The 19,436-nt window shown below is 39.7% G+C and overlaps 1 protein-coding gene across 1 annotated transcript in view; it reads right to left on the bottom strand.

Annotated features, from left to right (window-relative positions):
- The window catches only part of dcc (DCC netrin 1 receptor), a 718,171-nt gene that overhangs the window by 257,141 nt on the left and 441,594 nt on the right, over positions 1-19,436 (bottom strand). The window contains exon 11 of the mRNA XM_069923064.1: positions 12,774-12,912. Coding sequence (XP_069779165.1) covers positions 12,774-12,912 — 139 coding nt within the window. The remainder of the gene's footprint in view (positions 1-12,773; positions 12,913-19,436) is intronic.

Genomic DNA, 19,436 nt, shown 5'->3' with positions numbered 1-19,436 from the left:
TTTGACTGTTTCATCTACTGCTAGCTTCAATTGTCGACCTTTCAGCTTTCCTACTTCTTGGAAGACTGCGGGGAATTCTTGCTTCATATCCTCGTATGACTGAATTGAATTGACACAAGCTCCAATATGAAGTATTGCCAGGTCTTGCGCTGTGCTTCTACTCAGCAATGGTTCTCCCCTCTCTTCTATGACCATAAACTCTGCTTCGGTGTACTTATCTCCAGCTTCAACAGTTGCAGTAAAACATCCAATGGTCTGCAATGGCTTGGTTGCTGTGTATGGATACAGTTTCTTGGAACACTTCTTTGAGGTACAGATGATCTTTTTCCTTTTCAACTTCTCCCATAAATGTCGATCAATCACATTACTGTCACTGCCTGAGTCTACAATAACCTGAACTGTCACTCCACCAATGATCACTGGGACCTTCTCATGACGTCCTTCATTCAACGTAAATTGGTAACAACTCTGTTCCTCCTGGGTATCATCATCGTCACCGTCTATCTGGCGATTGGTATCTTTCTTTCCAGGATTCTTTCCTTTCCCCCAGGCTTTGCCTTTGGAAGTTGTACTCTTCCTCTTCTGGTCTGCATTGGACTTGCTTTTGCACTTCTTTGCAAAGTGATCCTTACCTCCAACCTTTCTGCAAACTTTGCCTTTGGCTGGGCAATATGGGTCTTTTCCAAAGTGACCTCGGTTTCCACATCTATAACACTCCACGTCATGTGTCGGCGTATATCTTGGCTGATTATGGCGATGTGAGAGCCTCTTAATTTGCTGGCTTGAGTTGTCTTTCAGGGTCATGGTATGAAATTGCCCTTCAACAGCCTCTAATGCAGCAGCAATGGTTAAAGCATCGGTGAGTTCCAACTCACTCCCTCTTTCCAGTAGACGTCTTCTGAGTTTATCTGATCTGCAGTGCTGTACGACTTGATCCAATAATTGGTTGTCCAAATCAGCTGGCATGTAATTGCATCCAACAGCTAGCTGGCGTAGTCTCGTCACGTACTGAGCAATTGTCTGGCCATCTTCTTGTCTCATTCTCTGAAACAAATGGCGTTGAATTGTAGCATTCGGTGTCACTACATAGTGTGCATTTAATGCATCTTCTGCTTTCCGGTACTCATCCTTTCTTCCAGTATTCAAAAGTGTCTTAAATGTTTCCCGAACTGCGGGTCCAGCCGTGAAAAGAAGTAACGCCCTTCTCTGCGCTTTTTGTTCAACTGTACCGATATCTAGAAATAGGCCACGACTGTCGGCGTAGGATTCAAATTCTTCCAGCCATGCCTTCCACTTTACACTTACAGTGCTTGCATCACCCGTTGTGTCAAAATGAGCAATTCCACTATGTCTTAGAAAGTCACCGTTTGCACCAGCCATGAGGAAATATTCCAGCCCCAAAAGTACTAAGTCACAGAGAAAATTCTTATCACCTTGAAGTTGTCTGTAATCCTCTGTAATCTTGTTTAGTCTTTAATTTTCTTCAAGCTTCTTTCATCCTTGTCGCCAATGTCACATTTGTGGCCCGAAATGTGAAGTTAAGGAAACATTAAACACAAGTTTTATCAGGTAAACTTCTCAGTGGCTTTATTTTCCCGTTTCCTTTGTTCTCCTGCTTGTGTTCTTATCTCTCTCTCATACGACGTGACTTCCGGAACATCTCATACATATTCATTATCATGACACCCAGCACATGCTCTGCTCTCACTGCTGCTATCAGGAAAGAGGTGTAGGTGCCACAAGACTTGCACCACCAGGTTCACAAGCAGCTACTACCCCTCCACCATCAGACTCCTCAACAACAAACTCAATCAGGGACTCATTTAAGGACTCTTACTTTTGCACTTTATTGTTTGTTTTTTTTTCTCTGTATTGCACAATTTACATTGTTTTATTTGTTTACATGTGTAGATTGTTTATGGTTTTTTTTTGCACAGGAAAAATAATCTGTGTTGTATGCGATGCCATGTATGTACTCTTACAACAAATCTGAAATCTGAAAAAATTAAATCTGAAATTAACCTTTCATTGCTGGAGACGGAAGGTCACTCCTGACAAGAGAGGACATTAGAGCTCTGGTGAATTCCGTTTGCAGCCTGCATTAGCAAGCTAGAGTCACTCGTAAACTATTGATCAGGAATGAGAATGTTTTTCCCACCTTCTTTGCGCTAACAAGTGAAATAGGAACAATAGGTATGCCAGTTCATTTCTGAACCCACACTGCTATTCAATAGAATCATAGCTGTTCTGAACATCACAGCCCCATCTTCCTGCAGCTTCCCCATTGCATTTGATTCATTCGATATTGAATAATCCATGAATTGCAGCCTTGAATAGACTTAGTGAACATTCACAGCCTGCTGGAGTAGTGTATTCCAAAGATTTACATCCTTTGAATAATGCAGATTCATCCTATTTTAGTCCTAAACAATAAATCACTTAAAGATTGTGATCACCTCACCAGTGGAAAGGGCATATTATATTGAACCCTTTTGCATGGCATCACCTATTTATTCTTTACTAAAAGTCCAATTCGATCCAGCAAAAACAAGATAGCAATCAAACCAGAAAGCAGCCGATTAAGCTGAGGATGTGGGTGGTTCTGAACCAGGTGACTCAAATCTACAATGGGCTTTGCCTTTACTAAATGCTGGCAGTTGCAAAGTGGCTGTAATTACATGAGAATATATGGAATATCAAACAAGACTTCCTTCAAAGGTGCATTCATGACCTTCACTGCTACATTTTCTTCTCATTTAATCTTCTGAAGGCACGGATTGTGTTGTGTAGTTGAGATTTTGAAGCAATGCATCAATGGGCGTCTGAATAGAAAGCATATTGAAAAAGCATCCAAAGCAACATTTAAGTAGGTAGGTGATAGAAAAGTGACTCATGATTTCAAATGGGAGACTGACCTGACATTGAAGGCTAATAAAAGTATAAAATAACAAATGAACAACATTTAAGCAAACTGAATAAGGTTAGTGGTAAAAGTAAACCAAGTGGAGATAGTGGAGGCAGAAAATATCAAACAAGTATGGTTTTATATGAATTCTGCAGAAATTAAATCTGAAGAGCAGACACCTCACTATCAGCTGATCGTCAAAGGCAAATAAAGAATCACAAAGTAATAATATTCAGAGCTGGATACATTTTCAGAAACTAGAGAGAAGAGACTTTTCAACTTAAATTAAAATCAGTCACAAGTTATTCAGCGCATTTAATGTAGCGTACAGTAGCTTAGCTGAGTCACTGTAATTCCCCAGAGAATCTGGATGATGAATTCATTTCCTGATAGTAACTTAGGAACTGAAATGAAATGTATATTTGATCACAGTCCCACTCTGTGTTACAAGTAACTGATTTAGAGCACCCAAGCATTCGCCGAGATTCAGGGGTTGCATCACGCCATGCAAAGCCAGGGGATTTGACTGACTGAGACCAGCTGGCAGTCACTCTACCTATGCCTGCTCACTCTCCAGTCACAGTTGTTTGTGTCATCCCTTTCACACACACTCATTCTACTCATTTCCAACTGAGGTTACGCTGCCTTCTGCAAAGTTATTAACCATGCTAACCATGTTCTCATCCAAATCACTAAACTAGATAACAAAAACCATTTAACACAGCACCGATCCTTGTGACACACTACTTGCCACAGACCTGTAGTTTGAAAATCAACCCTCCTTTACTATGCTGTTTCTTCTACCAACAAGCTAATCCTGCATCCAATTGGCCAACTCATCCTAGCTCCCATGTAATTTGATCTTGTGGACCAGCTTACCATGCAAAACCTTGTAAGAGGCCTTGTTGAAGTCTAAATTTACCATGAACTCGACTGGATGTCTAATCTCTCTCCATCTCCATCTCCCATATAGGTCTCAAAGGCCTTAGTTTCTTTCTTAACTGCAGACCCAACCATCACCACCATCCTCTTTAAGGTTTGTGATTTTAGCTAATTATCACCTTTAATCAGCGTTATTAATACAGACTATGGGAGTGTGGTATCTCATAGCCACTGCACAATTTGTTGATTCTCAGCTTGTGAAAGAAATGGAGTCTGAACATTTGAAATCGATACCTCCATGTAAGTAATGCTATCAGTGTTATATAATGGCTGTTTGGGTTTGGGGTGAGGGGGAAATATGATGGGAAATATGATGGGAAATATGAAAGCTTAAAGGGGTGGTAGGAAAAATTATTATAATCTTTCATCAAGGATGTAATCACTGAATATATAGTGATCAGAGAAAGCTAGCATAATTTTGTTAAGAATAACTTAGACTATTTCAAACTTGTTAAAATGGAGGACATGCAGGGTCAACGTCAGAAACTGTCTCAGGTGGGGGGGGCATCGCAGTCACACTTCCCCCTCATTGAGCATGTGCCAGCTGGCAAAATTTAGGGCCCCTTTATAATATATGCTACAGGCCCCGCAGTACCTTAATCCGGCCCTGACTATAAATCTAACTTAATAACAACAATTTTAAATTTTTATTGGTTTTTAACACAGCTTAATCCCCTTCACAAGAGAGCGGTCAAATAAAATTTGTCTCCAAATCACAGAAGTCATTGGGACAAATGACCAAAAGCTTTATCATGGTTATGTTTAAAGTAATCTCTCACAGATTGAGAGGAAGGTAAGGAGAGAGAGAGTTATCAGGAGTAAATTCTTGAGTTTAGAACATGGCACATGAAGATTTGGCCACAAAAGTAAGAGAGAATTCGGAATAATCAAAAGGTCAGTCGAAGGAATACAGTAAACCCCCAGGTATCCAGTCTCACGGAACCAGCAAAAGATTAAGGAAAATAAATTTTGAAAATTAAAATAAATAAGAATAAAATAATAGATAAAAATACATACATTTAAAATTATAAAAGTAAATGTTCTCTAAAACAATATGAAAACTTTTGGTGAAGATGGGAGCAAGTATTCAGCCAGGAGAATGCCTTGGTCGTGCTTTGCTCATTGCAGCTGTTGGAATAAGGTTGTGTGAAACAGCAATGGCTTCACCCAGGATGAAGAGCTGCTGATGCCGCTCGTCATTGGGGTGTCTCCTTTTCCCCTGTTTAATAAAAGTCGCCCAGTCAGAGGCTTTATCTGTAAACTTGGGTGAGGGGAGTTCATTATCTACAATGGTTCAATGTTTTCAAAAAATATGATTGAAAATAGAGTAAGATGCTTTAAGGTTTATATATTCATGAAAGTGCAGTACATATAGTATTATTGACTTTTAAACTGTTATTTTCTGAATGCAGATATACTAGCTAGTACATTTCAAGCAACTAGAAAATACACTTATCCAACATCTACCATTCCCCTAATGTGTTGGATACAAGGGGGTTTACTGTATATTTAGCAATTAAGTGGTAATTCTGCAAGATGTTACAGACAAACTGGGGGAAGAGAGACTGAGGAGTAATTTGAAAATGAGTTTAAAATTAAGGTTTTTTTTTAATTTAAATACATGTTTATAACAAAAAGAAAAATAATCCATATAAAGATTTTATATAGCTGGTATCTTACTAAATGGAGAACTGAATCTTGTGCTACTAGAATCTATAAAATTTCCAGTGTCAATCCTACTCAGATTTCTAGCATCCTTGATCGTATCGTAAATTCATAAAGTTATACGGTATGTACAGCATGGAATCAGACTCTTCGGCCCAACTCATCCATGCTGGACAAGTTGACTACATGAGCTAGCCCCATTTCTCTATCCATGTACCATCTAAATATCTTAAAATATTTGAAATATCTTTTAAACACTTTAATTCTACACCTCTCTACCACTTCCTGTCGCAGCACTTTCCACATAGCTTGCATCCTATGTGGGAAATAAATTGATCCTCTGTCCCTTTAAATCTTTCTCCTTAATCACCTTAAATCTAACCTCTCTAATTTTAGATTTCACTTCCCAGGGAAAAAAAATTGTTATAATTTGCCTGATGTATGCTTCTCATGCTTTTATACACCATTACAAAGCCACCTTTGTGTCAGGGAAAAATAAAGCCTCAGAACTGAAGCTCTCTAGTCTGGGTGACATCCTTTTGAGTCTTTTCTGTACCCTTTTCAGCTTAATTATATCTTTCCGATTGATAGATGACTAAAACTACATGGTATACTCCAAATGTGGTCTCACCAACATAATGTGCATTTGTAGCATCATGTCCCAACTTCTGATGGCAGGACAGTCAAATATCTTCTCACAATCGGTAGCATGGTTAATGTAGCAGTTAGAACAATGCTGTTACCAAGCGAGTGAATGGAGCTCGAATCCAGTGCTATTTGTAAGCAGTTTGTACATTTTCCCCGTATCTGCGTGGATTTCCTCAAGGTAGTCTAGTTTCCTCTCACCATTCAATAATGTACCATCGTGTAGGTAAATATGGGCCAAAAGGGCCTGTGACTGTGCTGTAAGTCTAAATTTAAAATTTACCATTTAAATTTTAAATTTAAATAAATTAAGCATTTAAATTGTGTCTTCCTGTCTTTCTACTTTGATGTAACTAAATATTTCTACTCCCTCTCCAGGGCCTTGTCATTCGCTATGTAAGTGGTGCCTGGTTTAACTTTCCAAAATGCCACACCTTGCACTTGTCTTGAGTTAAATTCCACCTGCCCTTCCTGAGCCCATTTCCCCACTTTATTTATATCCTGTTCTCATCTTGGATAATCTTCACTATCCACTGTACCACCAAGTACGATTGTAATCCCCGAACTTACTAATCGTGCCAATTACATTCCCACCCAAATTGTTAATGTGGTTGATGAGCAACACTGGACCCAGCACTGATTCCTGCAGCACACTATTCGCCATTGTTCTCCAGTCTGAGAAACAACTTTCTACCCTCTGATTCCTACCAGCAAACCAATTTTGTGTTCATGCGATTTAATATTTCCTGTTTAAGGGAAATGCAATGCTACACGTCTTTAAAAGTAACAAATGAAAATCAAGTTGCCTTTGGTGTTTAAATGAGAGTTCACTGCTGATGTGTAATGAAAGCTAAGAAAGCCTTTATTCTTTTTACTAATTTCCTTAATATATGATTATCTTTATTAGTGTCAGTTTCATATTGAATAGAAATCTTCAGATGCAATACTCTTTGCTTCATAACCTATAAATATTTCATATCCCAGTATTTCACATTTTAATATTTCAAATATTGGATATTAGGTCATCAGAAGTAAATTTAAAAAAATCTAATTTCATGCAAAAGATTGCAATAATTTGGAGTGTGTTTCTTTATGTGATGGTACATACAGAAAGAGAACAGTGTGAATTGGCCTTCTCTGTGTTCCCTCTTTAACACAATAAATGGATGTTTGTGCCCATTCAGAAGTAGTGACCTGTTACCATATATTCTTTCAGTCATAATACCAAATGGATCATTCATTTTGCTTTATGCATATATCAAAGATTCATGATGGATAACGGCGAGATCTACCAGTAGAAAATGGGGCATATTTGAACTGGAGCAAACATATGCTTTTAGTGAAGCCTGCATGGGTCAGTGTAGTCAGGCTAGAGTGACAGTGGCAATTGCAATCCACTGTCGTAATATTGTCAATATTGAACATTAATCTACCATTTAAAGAAGGACCCCTACAAGTTTAAAATTCTAAATCAATATATAGAGGTACCAACAAGATTTAGTGCAAGACTTGATCTCTTATTAGGGAAGCAGACAGGTCAGGCGATAGAACTATGTGTAGGCAAACATTTTTTGGGATCAGTGACCATAATGTCATTAGTTTCAAGTTAATTATGGATAAGGATAGGTTTGGTCCTCGAGCTGAAATGCTAAATTGGAGAAAGTCCAATTTTGTGGATCTAGGAAGAGGGGATTGAGATGTTGTGTTCTGGCAAGGATGAGAGGGCAGAGTTTGCATGTTCCTGCCAGGATTAAAGGCAAAGTTAACAGGCATAGCGAACATTAGTTTTAAGGGATATTAGCCATCTGGTTAAGAGGAAGGGAGAGGTATATAGCAAGTACAAGTAACAAGGAGCGAATGAGGTAAGGGAAGAGTATAGAAAATATAAGAAAATACTTAAGAAGGAAATCAGGAAGGTAAAAAGAAGACATGAGGTTGCTTTGGTAGATAATGTAAAGGTGAACCTGAATGATTTATACAAGTATGTTAAGAGTAAAAGGATAGTAAGGGACAATATTGGTCCCTTAGAAGATCAGAGTGGTCATCAAGACAGGGAAGATCTTAAACAGCATTTACTCAGGAAAGTGGCGTGGTGTATAAGGAACGAAGGGACACAAGCAGTAGTAGCATGGAACATATAGGGATTAAAGAGGAGGAGGTGCTTGCTGCCTTAGAGTGAACAAATCTAGCTAAATCCCATGGACCTGACATAATATTCCCTCAGAACTGGAAGGGAACTAGTGCAGAATATTTTAAATGTCCTTAGTCATGGGTGAGGTGCCGGAGAATTGGAGGGTAGCTCATGTTGTTCTGCTGAATAAAATAGCACCCAAAAGTAAACCAGGAAATTACAGGCCGCTGAGCCTGACATCAGTAGTAGGTAAATTATTGGAGGATGTTCTAAGAGATCAGATATACAAGTATTTAGATATCCAAGGGCTGTTTAACGATAGTCAGCATGAATTTGTGGATGGTAGGTCATGTTTAATGAATTTTATAGAGTTTTTCAAAGAAGCTACCAAGGTAGATAAAGAAAAAGCTAAGGATGTTGTCTACGTGGACCTTAATAAGGCCTTTAACAAGGTCCCACATGGGAGGTTAGTTCAGAAGTTTCATACACTAAGTAACCACGGAGAGGTTGTCAACTTGATTTGAAATTGACTAAATGGGAGAAGACAGAGAGTGGTCGTGGATGATTACTTCTTAGACTAGAGGCCTTTGATTAGTGGTGTGCCTCAGGGATTGGTGCTGGGACCATTGTTGTTTATTGTCTGTATCAATTAACTGGATGATAATGTGGTAAACTGGATCAATAAGTTTGCTGATAACAGTAAAATTGGTGGTGTTGTGAACACCAAGGAAGGCTTTCACTGCTTGCAGAGGGATATGGACCTGGTGGAAAAATGGGTCAAACAATAGCAGATGGAATTTTTTTTACAGACAAGTGTGAGCTGTTGCATTTTGGAAGGAAAATCAAAGTAGACATGTACAATAAATGGTAGGAGTGCAGTGGAACAAAGGGATCTGGGAACACAGATACATAATTCCCTGAAAGTGGCATCACAGGTAGACAGGGTTGTAAATGGAGCTCTTGACATCTTGGTTGTCATAAATCAAAGTATTGAGTACAGGAGTTGGGATGTTATGGTGAGGATGTATAAGACATCAGTGAAACCAATTTTGGAATATCATGTGCAGTTTTAGACACCTAGCTACAGGAAGGATATCAATAAGATTGAAAGAGTGCAGAGAAGATTTACTAGGATTTTGCTGTGTCTTCAGGAGTTGAGTTACAGGGAAAGATTAAACAAGCTAGGACTTTATTCCTTGGAGCGTAGAAGAATGAGGGGAGACTTAATAGATGTTTACAAAATTATAAAAGGTATAAACAGAGTAAATATGAGTAAGACTCTTTTTACTTATATTTGGAGAGGTAAATTTGAGAGGACACAGCTTTAAGGAGAAATGGGAAAGGTTTAGGGGGAATTTTAAGGGGAACCTTCACTCAGAGAATGGTGGGGATACAAAATGTGCTGCCATCTGAAGTGGTGAATGCAGGCACAATCTTAAGTTTTAAGAATAAATTGGATAGATACATGGATGGGAGAGGTCTGGAGGGTAATGGACCAGCTTCAGGTCAATGGAACTAGCGGAATAATACTTTGGCACCGACTAGAAGGGCCAAGTTACCTGTTCTCTTTGCTGTTGGGTTCTATGGTTCTATGTTTCTAGGTACTCTTCTAACTGGAATAAAAGAACAGATTAAAATTAAGCAGTTAATCAACACAAAATTGAATGGCTCCTGCACAGAACTCAGTTTCTTATCTACTTATTATTTTCCATTTTGTTTTGGTGCCTGCTTATACCAGGATGAAGGGCTCAAGCCCAAAACTTTGATTATGTATAAAGTTCACCTGCTGATCCCTCTCTTTGCTATATAAAGTTCACCGACTGAGTTTCCACAGCTCTGTGTTTTTATCTCAATCATGGTGTCTGCAGACTTTTCTGTTTTACTTCTGATATACTTAAATGTTTTGCAGTTTTATTCATGATTACCACCTGACCTATACAGGCTGGAAATGCAGAAACTGCAACCACCTCCCTTACAAATGGTGAAATATAAAGATTCAGAGATGAATACAGAATGGCAGAGCATCAGCAAAATGGCTACATAAATAAGTTTTTTTTATTAAATATGTTAATCCCTACATGGCAGCTTAATAAAGCACATCTCAATTTCTTAAGTGTGTAGGATATATAAGAGTAATGTTTGTATGTACTGACACCAAGAGATCTATTTTTCTCCATAGTTTATTGTTAAAGGGAGATTTATGCAGGAATAATGTTTGGAGAATGGTGGATAGATTGTAAATTTCCTGATCACAGCATAAGTCATGCTACACAATTAAACTAAAGAGCCGTGAGATATTAATTAATTTGGCAAAAGAATAAGAGCCATCAAAATCATTCGGCACGATAATGCAAGGAAACAATGTGTAATATTAAGTAGTTTAATAATCAGATTATAAAGGAGATTGGGAGCTTTGACCTGTGATAGGTGAATCTGAATCAAGTGTGTTAACAGAAGCATTCATCATGGAATAAAAGAGCAGAGCAAACTTTGAGTCATCTTTTTGATTTTACATTTCTTTAGCTCCTCAGCTTTTTCTACAAATAATGTAAATACCGGAAAATGATCTCAGTGACAAAGAAATAGAGGCAAAGAGCACAATACTATCTTGGCATGACTGGGAGACAATTGAGTTCCTTTTTCATATCTAAACCTTTGATGCCTTCCTTCATATTTTCTGGATAAGCCATAAAAAAGAAGTGATTCTACCCAATCTGGGTAGATCACAGTTTTAATTTGGAAACAATTTATGGTGCCTCAGGGAAATATTAAAAGTATGCATTGACTGTAGAAGGTTAATGGTGGTGCAGGCACAATTTTTCCCTGCATATCTCATAAGAGTCTTAGTGGCCTGTAAATCAATATTCAAAAGCTTTGAAGCCCCCCAGTGCCTGCTTCTTAAGGCTTAAACCTTCTTCGACTCAATGATTTCCCAAAATCCCTTCTGATTTTAAGACTGCAAAGTAAACTAATCACGCACTTACATCCCAACCTACCTCTTGTCAGTGAAAGCATACCAAATGTCAAGTTTTAATAACTGGTGGCAAATCTGTGCTTTAGAATATAAATAATCGATTCCTGGAATGAATTATAGATGTGCCTGTGGTCCTACTGGGTCAAATACCATGAAGATTATAGAGGATAAAAATGCATGGATGGTTGCATGGGTAAAGCATCACATTCAGAATTGGATTGTTAGATCAGACCACCTATTTGCATTATAACTTTATAAAATTTAGTATTTCTAGTTGTAAATCTCTAGATTATAAGCCAAATGGAGATACAAATTTATTAAAAAAATGAAATAGCTCATTCTTTTTCCTTCTAGGAAAATAAATAGACGTTGCATAATGTATCTCTAAATTATGGGTAGAAGTGCAAGGCACTGTGCTCTCAATATATCAACTTCAACACAAGAAAAATTAATTAAGATTCCACCATAGGCCCAAATCTATTTTGTTGTTGGGTCAGATGCAATTTGTAGCATACTCCACTCCAAATTAGATGTCCATGGATTCAGGTCCTGGTCCAGGTCACAATGATCTACGTGGAAGTGACATCTTTATGATGATTTCCTAACCTGAAACCCTCCCCAGCACCCCCCCAACCACCCCAACCCAAGACTGAGCCAATATTTTTAAAAATAGTGGAACTATCCCTGGATTCCTGAACAATATTTATCCTTCAAGGTGATTATTGGTCAGTATGTCTTTTGGGACAACAACAGATGAGGATAGGAGGGTTATTATGGATGGACAATAAATGCTAATTTTGCCACAGATAATGAGTAAACACACATAAAATTCTTTGGTCTTAATAACTGCTTGGTTTCCTACTTGGTCTCCTGAAAGAGAACTTAAAAGTGTTTTTTTTCTGTTGGATTTACAAACCCAATTAAGGCAAGAAAAATTACTACTTGATCTTTATCCATTGCACTGAGGCTCTGGAGTTTCAGAAAAAATGTTGCTCTATCCTTGTCACTCACTATTCTAATGAAGGATTTAAAACATTTCTTGTCTTGATTTCCTTGCTGCAGGTTTCAGCACATCTTTATCCATTCAACAATAACAATTTTTATTTTAGAACATGTTCAAAAATAAATTAGTTGGACTAATTAAAAATTAAGATGGTGATAGAAACAATATTTTTTTTAAGGTTACAGTGCCAAAAAAGATTGTTTATCCCATTACATTTAAACCACTTGTAAAAACATGCTACACAGCCTATTCCCACCAAGATTCATTCGCTGCACATTTCAATGTAATATTAGACAATAATATCATCATTTAATTCTTATGTTATAATATCAGGAATTATGTCCTGGAAAGTCTCACTGAAAATGCCTGGGAAAAGAGATGAAAAATAAATGATTTTAGAGTTACCTGATAATTTATGGTGCAGATGATCATGGATGATGGAAAGAATGAAAAAGACATTACATATAAAATAGGAAACATCCAAACTGAATTATTAAGACCCGCTTACCATCTGATAATGTGCTAACCAGCACATCCCGTGTAGAGACGCCTGCCCCATGTCTGTTGAAAGCCAAAACTCGTAAACTGTACTTGGTGAACTTCTTCAGTCCTTCTAGCTTATAATACAAATGATCCACATCGATGCTCTAAAACAGACAGGAAACATCATTTATCAAACAGATAAACTAAGTGAGAGACATCATAACACAGAGAAGATAACCTTTATTTAAATTATACTCCTTAATTTTCAACCATGTTTTGTCTCTGCTTTGAGTTTTATGAAAAGAGACTTAAACAACAGTATAAAGTCACCTCATTTAGAGATAAGTTCCCCAGATATACTTCCCAGAGAAAGCTTTTTGAAAGCAGAGTTTGATCAACGTTAAGATCCTCAGCATTTGTTTATCAAACCATTTTAGATTCTTCTTTGGCTTGGCTTCGTGGACGAAGATTTATGGAGGGGGTAAAAGTCCACGTCAGCTGCAGGCTCGTTTGTGGCTGACAAGTCCGATGCGGGACAGGCAGACACGGTTGCAGCGGCTGCAGGGGAAAATTGGTTGGTTGGGGTTGGGTGTTGGGTTTTTCCTCCTTTGCCTTTTGTCAGTGAGGTGGGCTCTGCGGTCTTCTTCAAAGGAGGTTGCTGCCCGCCAAACTGTGAGGCGCCAAGATGCACGGTTTGAGGCGATATCAGCCCACTGGCGGTGGTCAATGTGGCAGGCACCAAGAGATTTCTTTAGGCAGTCCTTGTACCTTTTCTTTGGTGCACCTCTGTCACGGTGGCCAGTGGAGAGCTCGCCATATAACACGAACTTGGGAAGGCGATGGTCCTCCATTCTGGAGACGTGACCCATCCAGCGCAGCTGGATCTTCAGCAGCGTGGACTCGATGCTGTCGACCTCTGCCATCTCGAGCACTTCGACGTAAGGGATGAAAGCGCTCCAATGGATGTTGAGGATGGAGCGGAGACAACGCTGGTGGAAGCGTTCTAGGAGCCGTAGGTGATGCCGGTAGAGGACCCATGATTCGGAGCCGAACAGGAGTGTGGGTATGACAACGGCTCTGTATACGCTTATCTTTGTGAGGTTTTTCAGTTGGTTGTTTTTCCAGACTCTTTTGTGTAGTCTTCCAAAGGCGCTATTTGCCTTGGCGAGTCTGTTGTCTATCTCATTGTCGATCCTTGCATCTGATGAAATGGTGCAGCCGAGATAGGTAAACTGGTTGACCGTTTTGAGTTTTGTGTGCCCGATGGAGATGTGAGGGGGCTGGTAGTCATGGTGGGGAGCTGGCTGATGGAGGACCTCAGTTTTCTTCAGGCTGACTTCCAGGCCAAACATTTTGGCAGTTTCCGCAAAGCAGGACGTCAAGCGCTGAAGAGCTGGCTCTGAATGGGCAACTAAAGCGGCATCGTCTGCAAAGAGTAGTTCATGGACAAGTTTCTCTTGTGTCTTGGTGTGAGCTTGCAGGCGCCTCAGATTGAAGAGACTGCCATCCGTGCGGTAACGGATGTAAACAGCGTCTTCATTGTTGAGGTCTTTCATGGCTTGGTTCAGCATCATGCTGAAGAAGATTGAAAAGAGGGTTGGTGCGAGAACACAGCCTTGCTTCACGCCATTGTTAATGGAGAAGGGTTCAGAGAGCTCATTGCTGTATCTGACCCGACCTTGTTGGTTTTCGTGCAGTTGGATAATCATGTTGAGGAACTTTGGGGGACATCCGATGCGCTCTAGTATTTCCCAAAGCCCTTTCCTGCTCACGGTGTCGAAGGCTTTGGTGAAGTCAACAAAGGTGATGTAGAGTCCTTTGTTTTGTTCTCTGCACTTTTCTTGGAGCTGTCTGAGGGCAAAGACCATGTCAGTAGTTCCTCTGTTTGCGCGAAAGCCGCACTGTGATTCTGGGAGAATATTCTCGGCGACACTAGGTATTATTCTATTTAGGAGATTCCTAGCGAAGATTTTGCCTGCAATGGAGAGCAACGTGATTTCCCTGTAGTTGATTATTGCAAAAGCAAAACACAGACTTGCATTTAAAAGCATTATTTCTATCCCCAGGATGTTCCACAGACAGTATTGTAATAATATTAATATTTGGGAAGAATTTCTAAGATTTAGAGTAGGTCACATATATACACACATTTTAAAACAGATCTTATTTGAAAGACTGAAGAATTCACATTGCAAGATCTCTGGAGAATATAAGCACATTCACAAGTAGGTGTTAATTGAACTGACATAAAATGCTTGACCATTGTCTTGCTGGAGTCATGCTGTCTATCAGTACCCTTTCTCCAAAGTGCTCATAGAAAGGGGAAAAGTCACTCCTGGATTTTGTTTATCTAACAACTGATGAGAGCAGAAGAAAGAACTCCTGTTGTTTTGCTCAGGAAGGTGGGGGTTTTGCAAGACATGAGTCACATGCTCTCTTTGGAGTTTCAATTGAAAAAGAAAGAGAATTGAGTTAACAGCTCAGTCAGTCAACCAGTGCATGGGACACTGACAAGTAACTGAAAAGTGCAATCCAGAGAAAACTGTTTGAAACTGATGAAAGCAAGTTCCAGAGCAGTTGACAGCTGGAAGTGCTATCTGTCTGATGCTTCTCTTGAAATAGAGGAAGGAATGAAACTCTGTGGTAGCTTGTAGAAAGAGGTTACCATCTAGAAGACCCTGATGGGGCAAGTTTCATCAGCGAGACCCTGAGCTGACTAGTGGCGGTACCTCAGTTGTAGAAATCCTGGAGCAAATCCTGCAAACCCTACAAGAACCTTCCTAAGCAGTAAACATTTACCTTTCAAACACCAAGACTGGTGAACTTTATACATGTTAAATTCTGTGCACAGTATGGTGATTGCCTGCAACCAGAGAACTTGGAAGAAGGAGAAGTGAGATTGAACTGTGAACCGAAGAACTTTTCTTGAATTTACATACACATTACATTCAGATGCACTTAGAATTAGAAGGGGGTAATTTGGGTTAGTTAAGTATAGAGTTAAGTTAATGCTTGATTCTATTTTCATATTTGAAATGGATTAACTTGTTTTGAAAGCCATTTGTCTTGGTGAATGTCTATTGCTGCTGGGTTTTGGGGTCCTTTGGGCTCGTAACAGTGCAACCAATGAAATTAATAGAATATGTAGTCACTGCTATACATAGGAAATCATTGCAGTAAACATGAGCCCAACAAACACTTGCAAAAGAAAAAATTATAATTAAAAGAAAAACTATATGAGAGTAGAATATTTGCCAATGTCCAATAAACCTCTGTTGCTTTTCATCAATATGGTCCCTGGTAACAATTCACTTTCATCTAAAATAACAGGTTAACTTCCAGTTTTGCGTCCCTCTTGAAAGACACCAATCACAGATCTGCCTAAGCATTGAAATGCCAGTCTTATATTCTGCATTCAAGCCTAGTGGAGGAAGAGCTAACTATTACTGTACACTAACTATACACTGACAAAGATAACATGAGAATAAAAGTTGACACAAATCAATTTCAGCAGAAAATCTGGAATCCCTTAAGTCCAGGTTTCTATGTATTCCTTCCATAGCCACCATTAGAAATCTGCTTATAGTCAAAAATCACCAGACAGATGACAACTTAATGAGTGATATCGTTTCTATACACAGTGGTCTTTATTGTGAATGAACCTATCCATATACAGTTGAGAATGGCTGGGAAGAAATATTGTGGTTCCAGGAGAATTCAGGACATGTAGAAACTCATTAGAGTTAGTTGGAACAAAATGATCATGTCAATAATGCTAAGATATCTTCCACTAAGGTTAAAAGTCTGAACTTGAAATACTTATGTATCTCCAACAGACACCTCCTGCCACCAGAACACAAAAAAGAATAAATTTCAGATGACAAAAAAAATTAAATCATCTGATTTCATGAATTTGAATTGTTTACAATCATGAATACAGGAACATAGGAACATAGGAAGTAGGAACATGAGTAGGCCAAAAATGGCCCATCGAGCCTGCTCCGCCATTCAATATGATCATGGCTGATCTAATTTAGGACCTAACTCCACCTACCTGCTTTCTCCCCATATCCCCTAATTCCTCTATCATGTAAAATTTATCTAACCAAATTTTAAATATGTTTAATGAGGCAGCCTCAACCACTTCCCTGGTTAGAGAATTCCAAACATTCACTACTCTCTGGGAAAAACTATTTTTCCTCATCTCTGTCCTAAATCTACTCCCCCGAATCTTGAGACTGTGTCTTCTCATTTTAGTTTCCCCGGTCAGCTCAAAAAACCTTCCTACATCTATCCTATCCATACCATTCATAATCCTATATGTTTCTATAAGATCTCCTCTCATTCTTCTGAACTCGAGCGAATACAATCCTAGATGATTTAATCTTTCATCACAAGTTAAACCCCTCATCCCAGGGATCAACCTAGTAAACCTCCTCTGGACCATCTCCAAAGCCAGTATATCCTTCCTCAAATATGGAGACCAGAACTGGACACAGTACTCCAGGTGCGATCTCACCAGTACCTTATACAGTTGCAACATTACCTCCATACTCCTGAATTCAATTCCTCTAGCGATGAAGGCCAACATTCCATTTGCCTTCTTAATAACCTGCTGCAACTGCAACCTAACTTTTTGCGATTCATGCACAAGCACTCCCAAGTCCCTCTGCACAACAGCATGCTGTAGTTTTTCACCCTTTAAATAATATTCAGCTCTTTTATTTTTCTTGCCAAAGAGGATCTTTTCTTTGGCTTGGCTTCGCGGACGAAGATTTATGGAGGGGGTAAAAAGTCCACGTCAGCTGCAGGCTCGTTTGTGGCTGACCAGTCCGATGCGGGACAGGCAGACACGATTGCAGCGGTTGCAAGGGAAAATTGGTTGGTTGGGGTTGGGTGTTGGGTTTTTCCTCCTTTGCCTTTTGTCAGTGAGGTGGGCTCTGCGGTCTTCTTCAAAGGAGGCTGCTGCCCGCCAAACTGTGAGGCGCCAAGATGCACGGTTTGAGGCGTTATCAGCCCACTGGCGGTGGTCAATGTGGCAGGCACCAAGAGATTTCTTTAGGCAGTCCTTGTACCTTTTCTTTGGTGCACCTCTGTCACGGTGGCCAGTGGAGAGCTCGCCATATAATACGATCTTGGGAAGGCGATGGTCCTCCATTCTGGAGACGTGACCCATCCAGCGCAGCTGGATCTTCAGCAGCGTGGACTCGATGCTGTCGACCTCTGCCATCTCGAGTACCTCGACGTTAGGGGTGTGAGCGCTCCAATGGATGTTGAGGATGGAGCGGAGACAACGCTGGTGGAAGCGTTCTAGGAGCCGTAGGTGGTGCCGGTAGAGGACCCATGATTCGGACCAAAGAGGATAACCTCACACTTACTAACATTGTACTCCATCTGCCAGACCTTTGCCCACTCATCCAGCTTAACTATACCCCTCTGCAGACTCTCCACATCCTCATTACAATTTGCTCTTCCACTCAATTTGGTGTCATCCGCAAACTTGGCTACACCACATTTTGTCCCCTCCTCCAAGTCATCAATGTAAATGATGAACAGTTGTGGGCCTAACACCGACCCTTGCGGCACCCCACTTACCACTCTCTGCCAACCTGAAAAACTCCCATTTATCCCGACTCTCTGCATCCTGTCAGACAACCAATTTTCAATCCAGGCCAATATACTTCGCCGGACTCCACTTTCCTGTAACTTATTGATGTCTCTTGTGCGGCACTTTATCAAACGTTTTCTGGAAATCCAAATATACAACATCAACCTGTTCCCCTCTATCCACCACACCCATTATATCCTCAAAGAATCCTAACAAGTTTGTCAAACAAGATCTTTCCTTTCTAAAACCATGCTGCGTCTGCCTGATTGAACCCTTACGTTCCAAAAGTTTCACTATTTCATCTTTAATGACGGCTTCAGGCATTTTTCCAACAACAGACGTCAAGCTAATTGGCCAATAATTTCCAGTCTTCTGCCTACATCCCTTCTTAAAAAATGGCGTGACATTTGCTGTCTTCCAGTCTGCTGGGACCTGCTCAGAATCCAAGGAATTTTGGTATATGACCACCAATGCATCAACTATAACTTCTGCCATTTCCTTCAGAACCCTTGGATGCATATCATCAGGACCAGGTGATTTGTCTGGCTTTAGTCCCATTAGTTTCTCCATCACTACTTCCTTTGTAACAGCTATTTTATCAAGGCCTTCCCCAACATTCGCATCCTTAACTCCGCACTTGGGCATGCTGGACATGTCTTCCACCATGAAGACTGACACAAAATATTTGTTTAATGCCTCGGCCATTTCCTCATTTTTTTCTACCAGTTTTCCTTTCTCATCATCCAAGGCTCCTATGTTAACTCTGGCCACCCTCTTCCGTTTTATATATTTATAAAATTTTTTGCTTTCTGTTTTTATATTTTGTGCCAATTTACTTTCATAATCCTTTTTCCCATTTCTTATTACCCGCATTGTAACCCCTTGTTGTCTCTTAAAGTTTTCCCAATCTTCCAGTTTCCCACTGCTCTTTGCAGCTTTGTACACCTGCGCCTTCAATTTTATACTCTCCTTTATTTCCTTTATTAACCACGGTTGATTTTTCCCTCTCTTGCTGCCCTTTTTCCTGACCGGAATATATGTTTGTTGAGCATTACAAAATATTTCTTTGAAAATCTTCCA

The sequence above is a fragment of the Narcine bancroftii genome, chromosome 3 (assembly GCF_036971445.1).
Source record: "Narcine bancroftii isolate sNarBan1 chromosome 3, sNarBan1.hap1, whole genome shotgun sequence".
In the NCBI taxonomy this organism is placed as follows: Eukaryota; Metazoa; Chordata; class Chondrichthyes; order Torpediniformes; family Narcinidae; genus Narcine; species Narcine bancroftii.
Note: the sequence above shows the minus strand (reverse complement) of the source record. Positions and strands in the feature narration are given on the sequence as shown.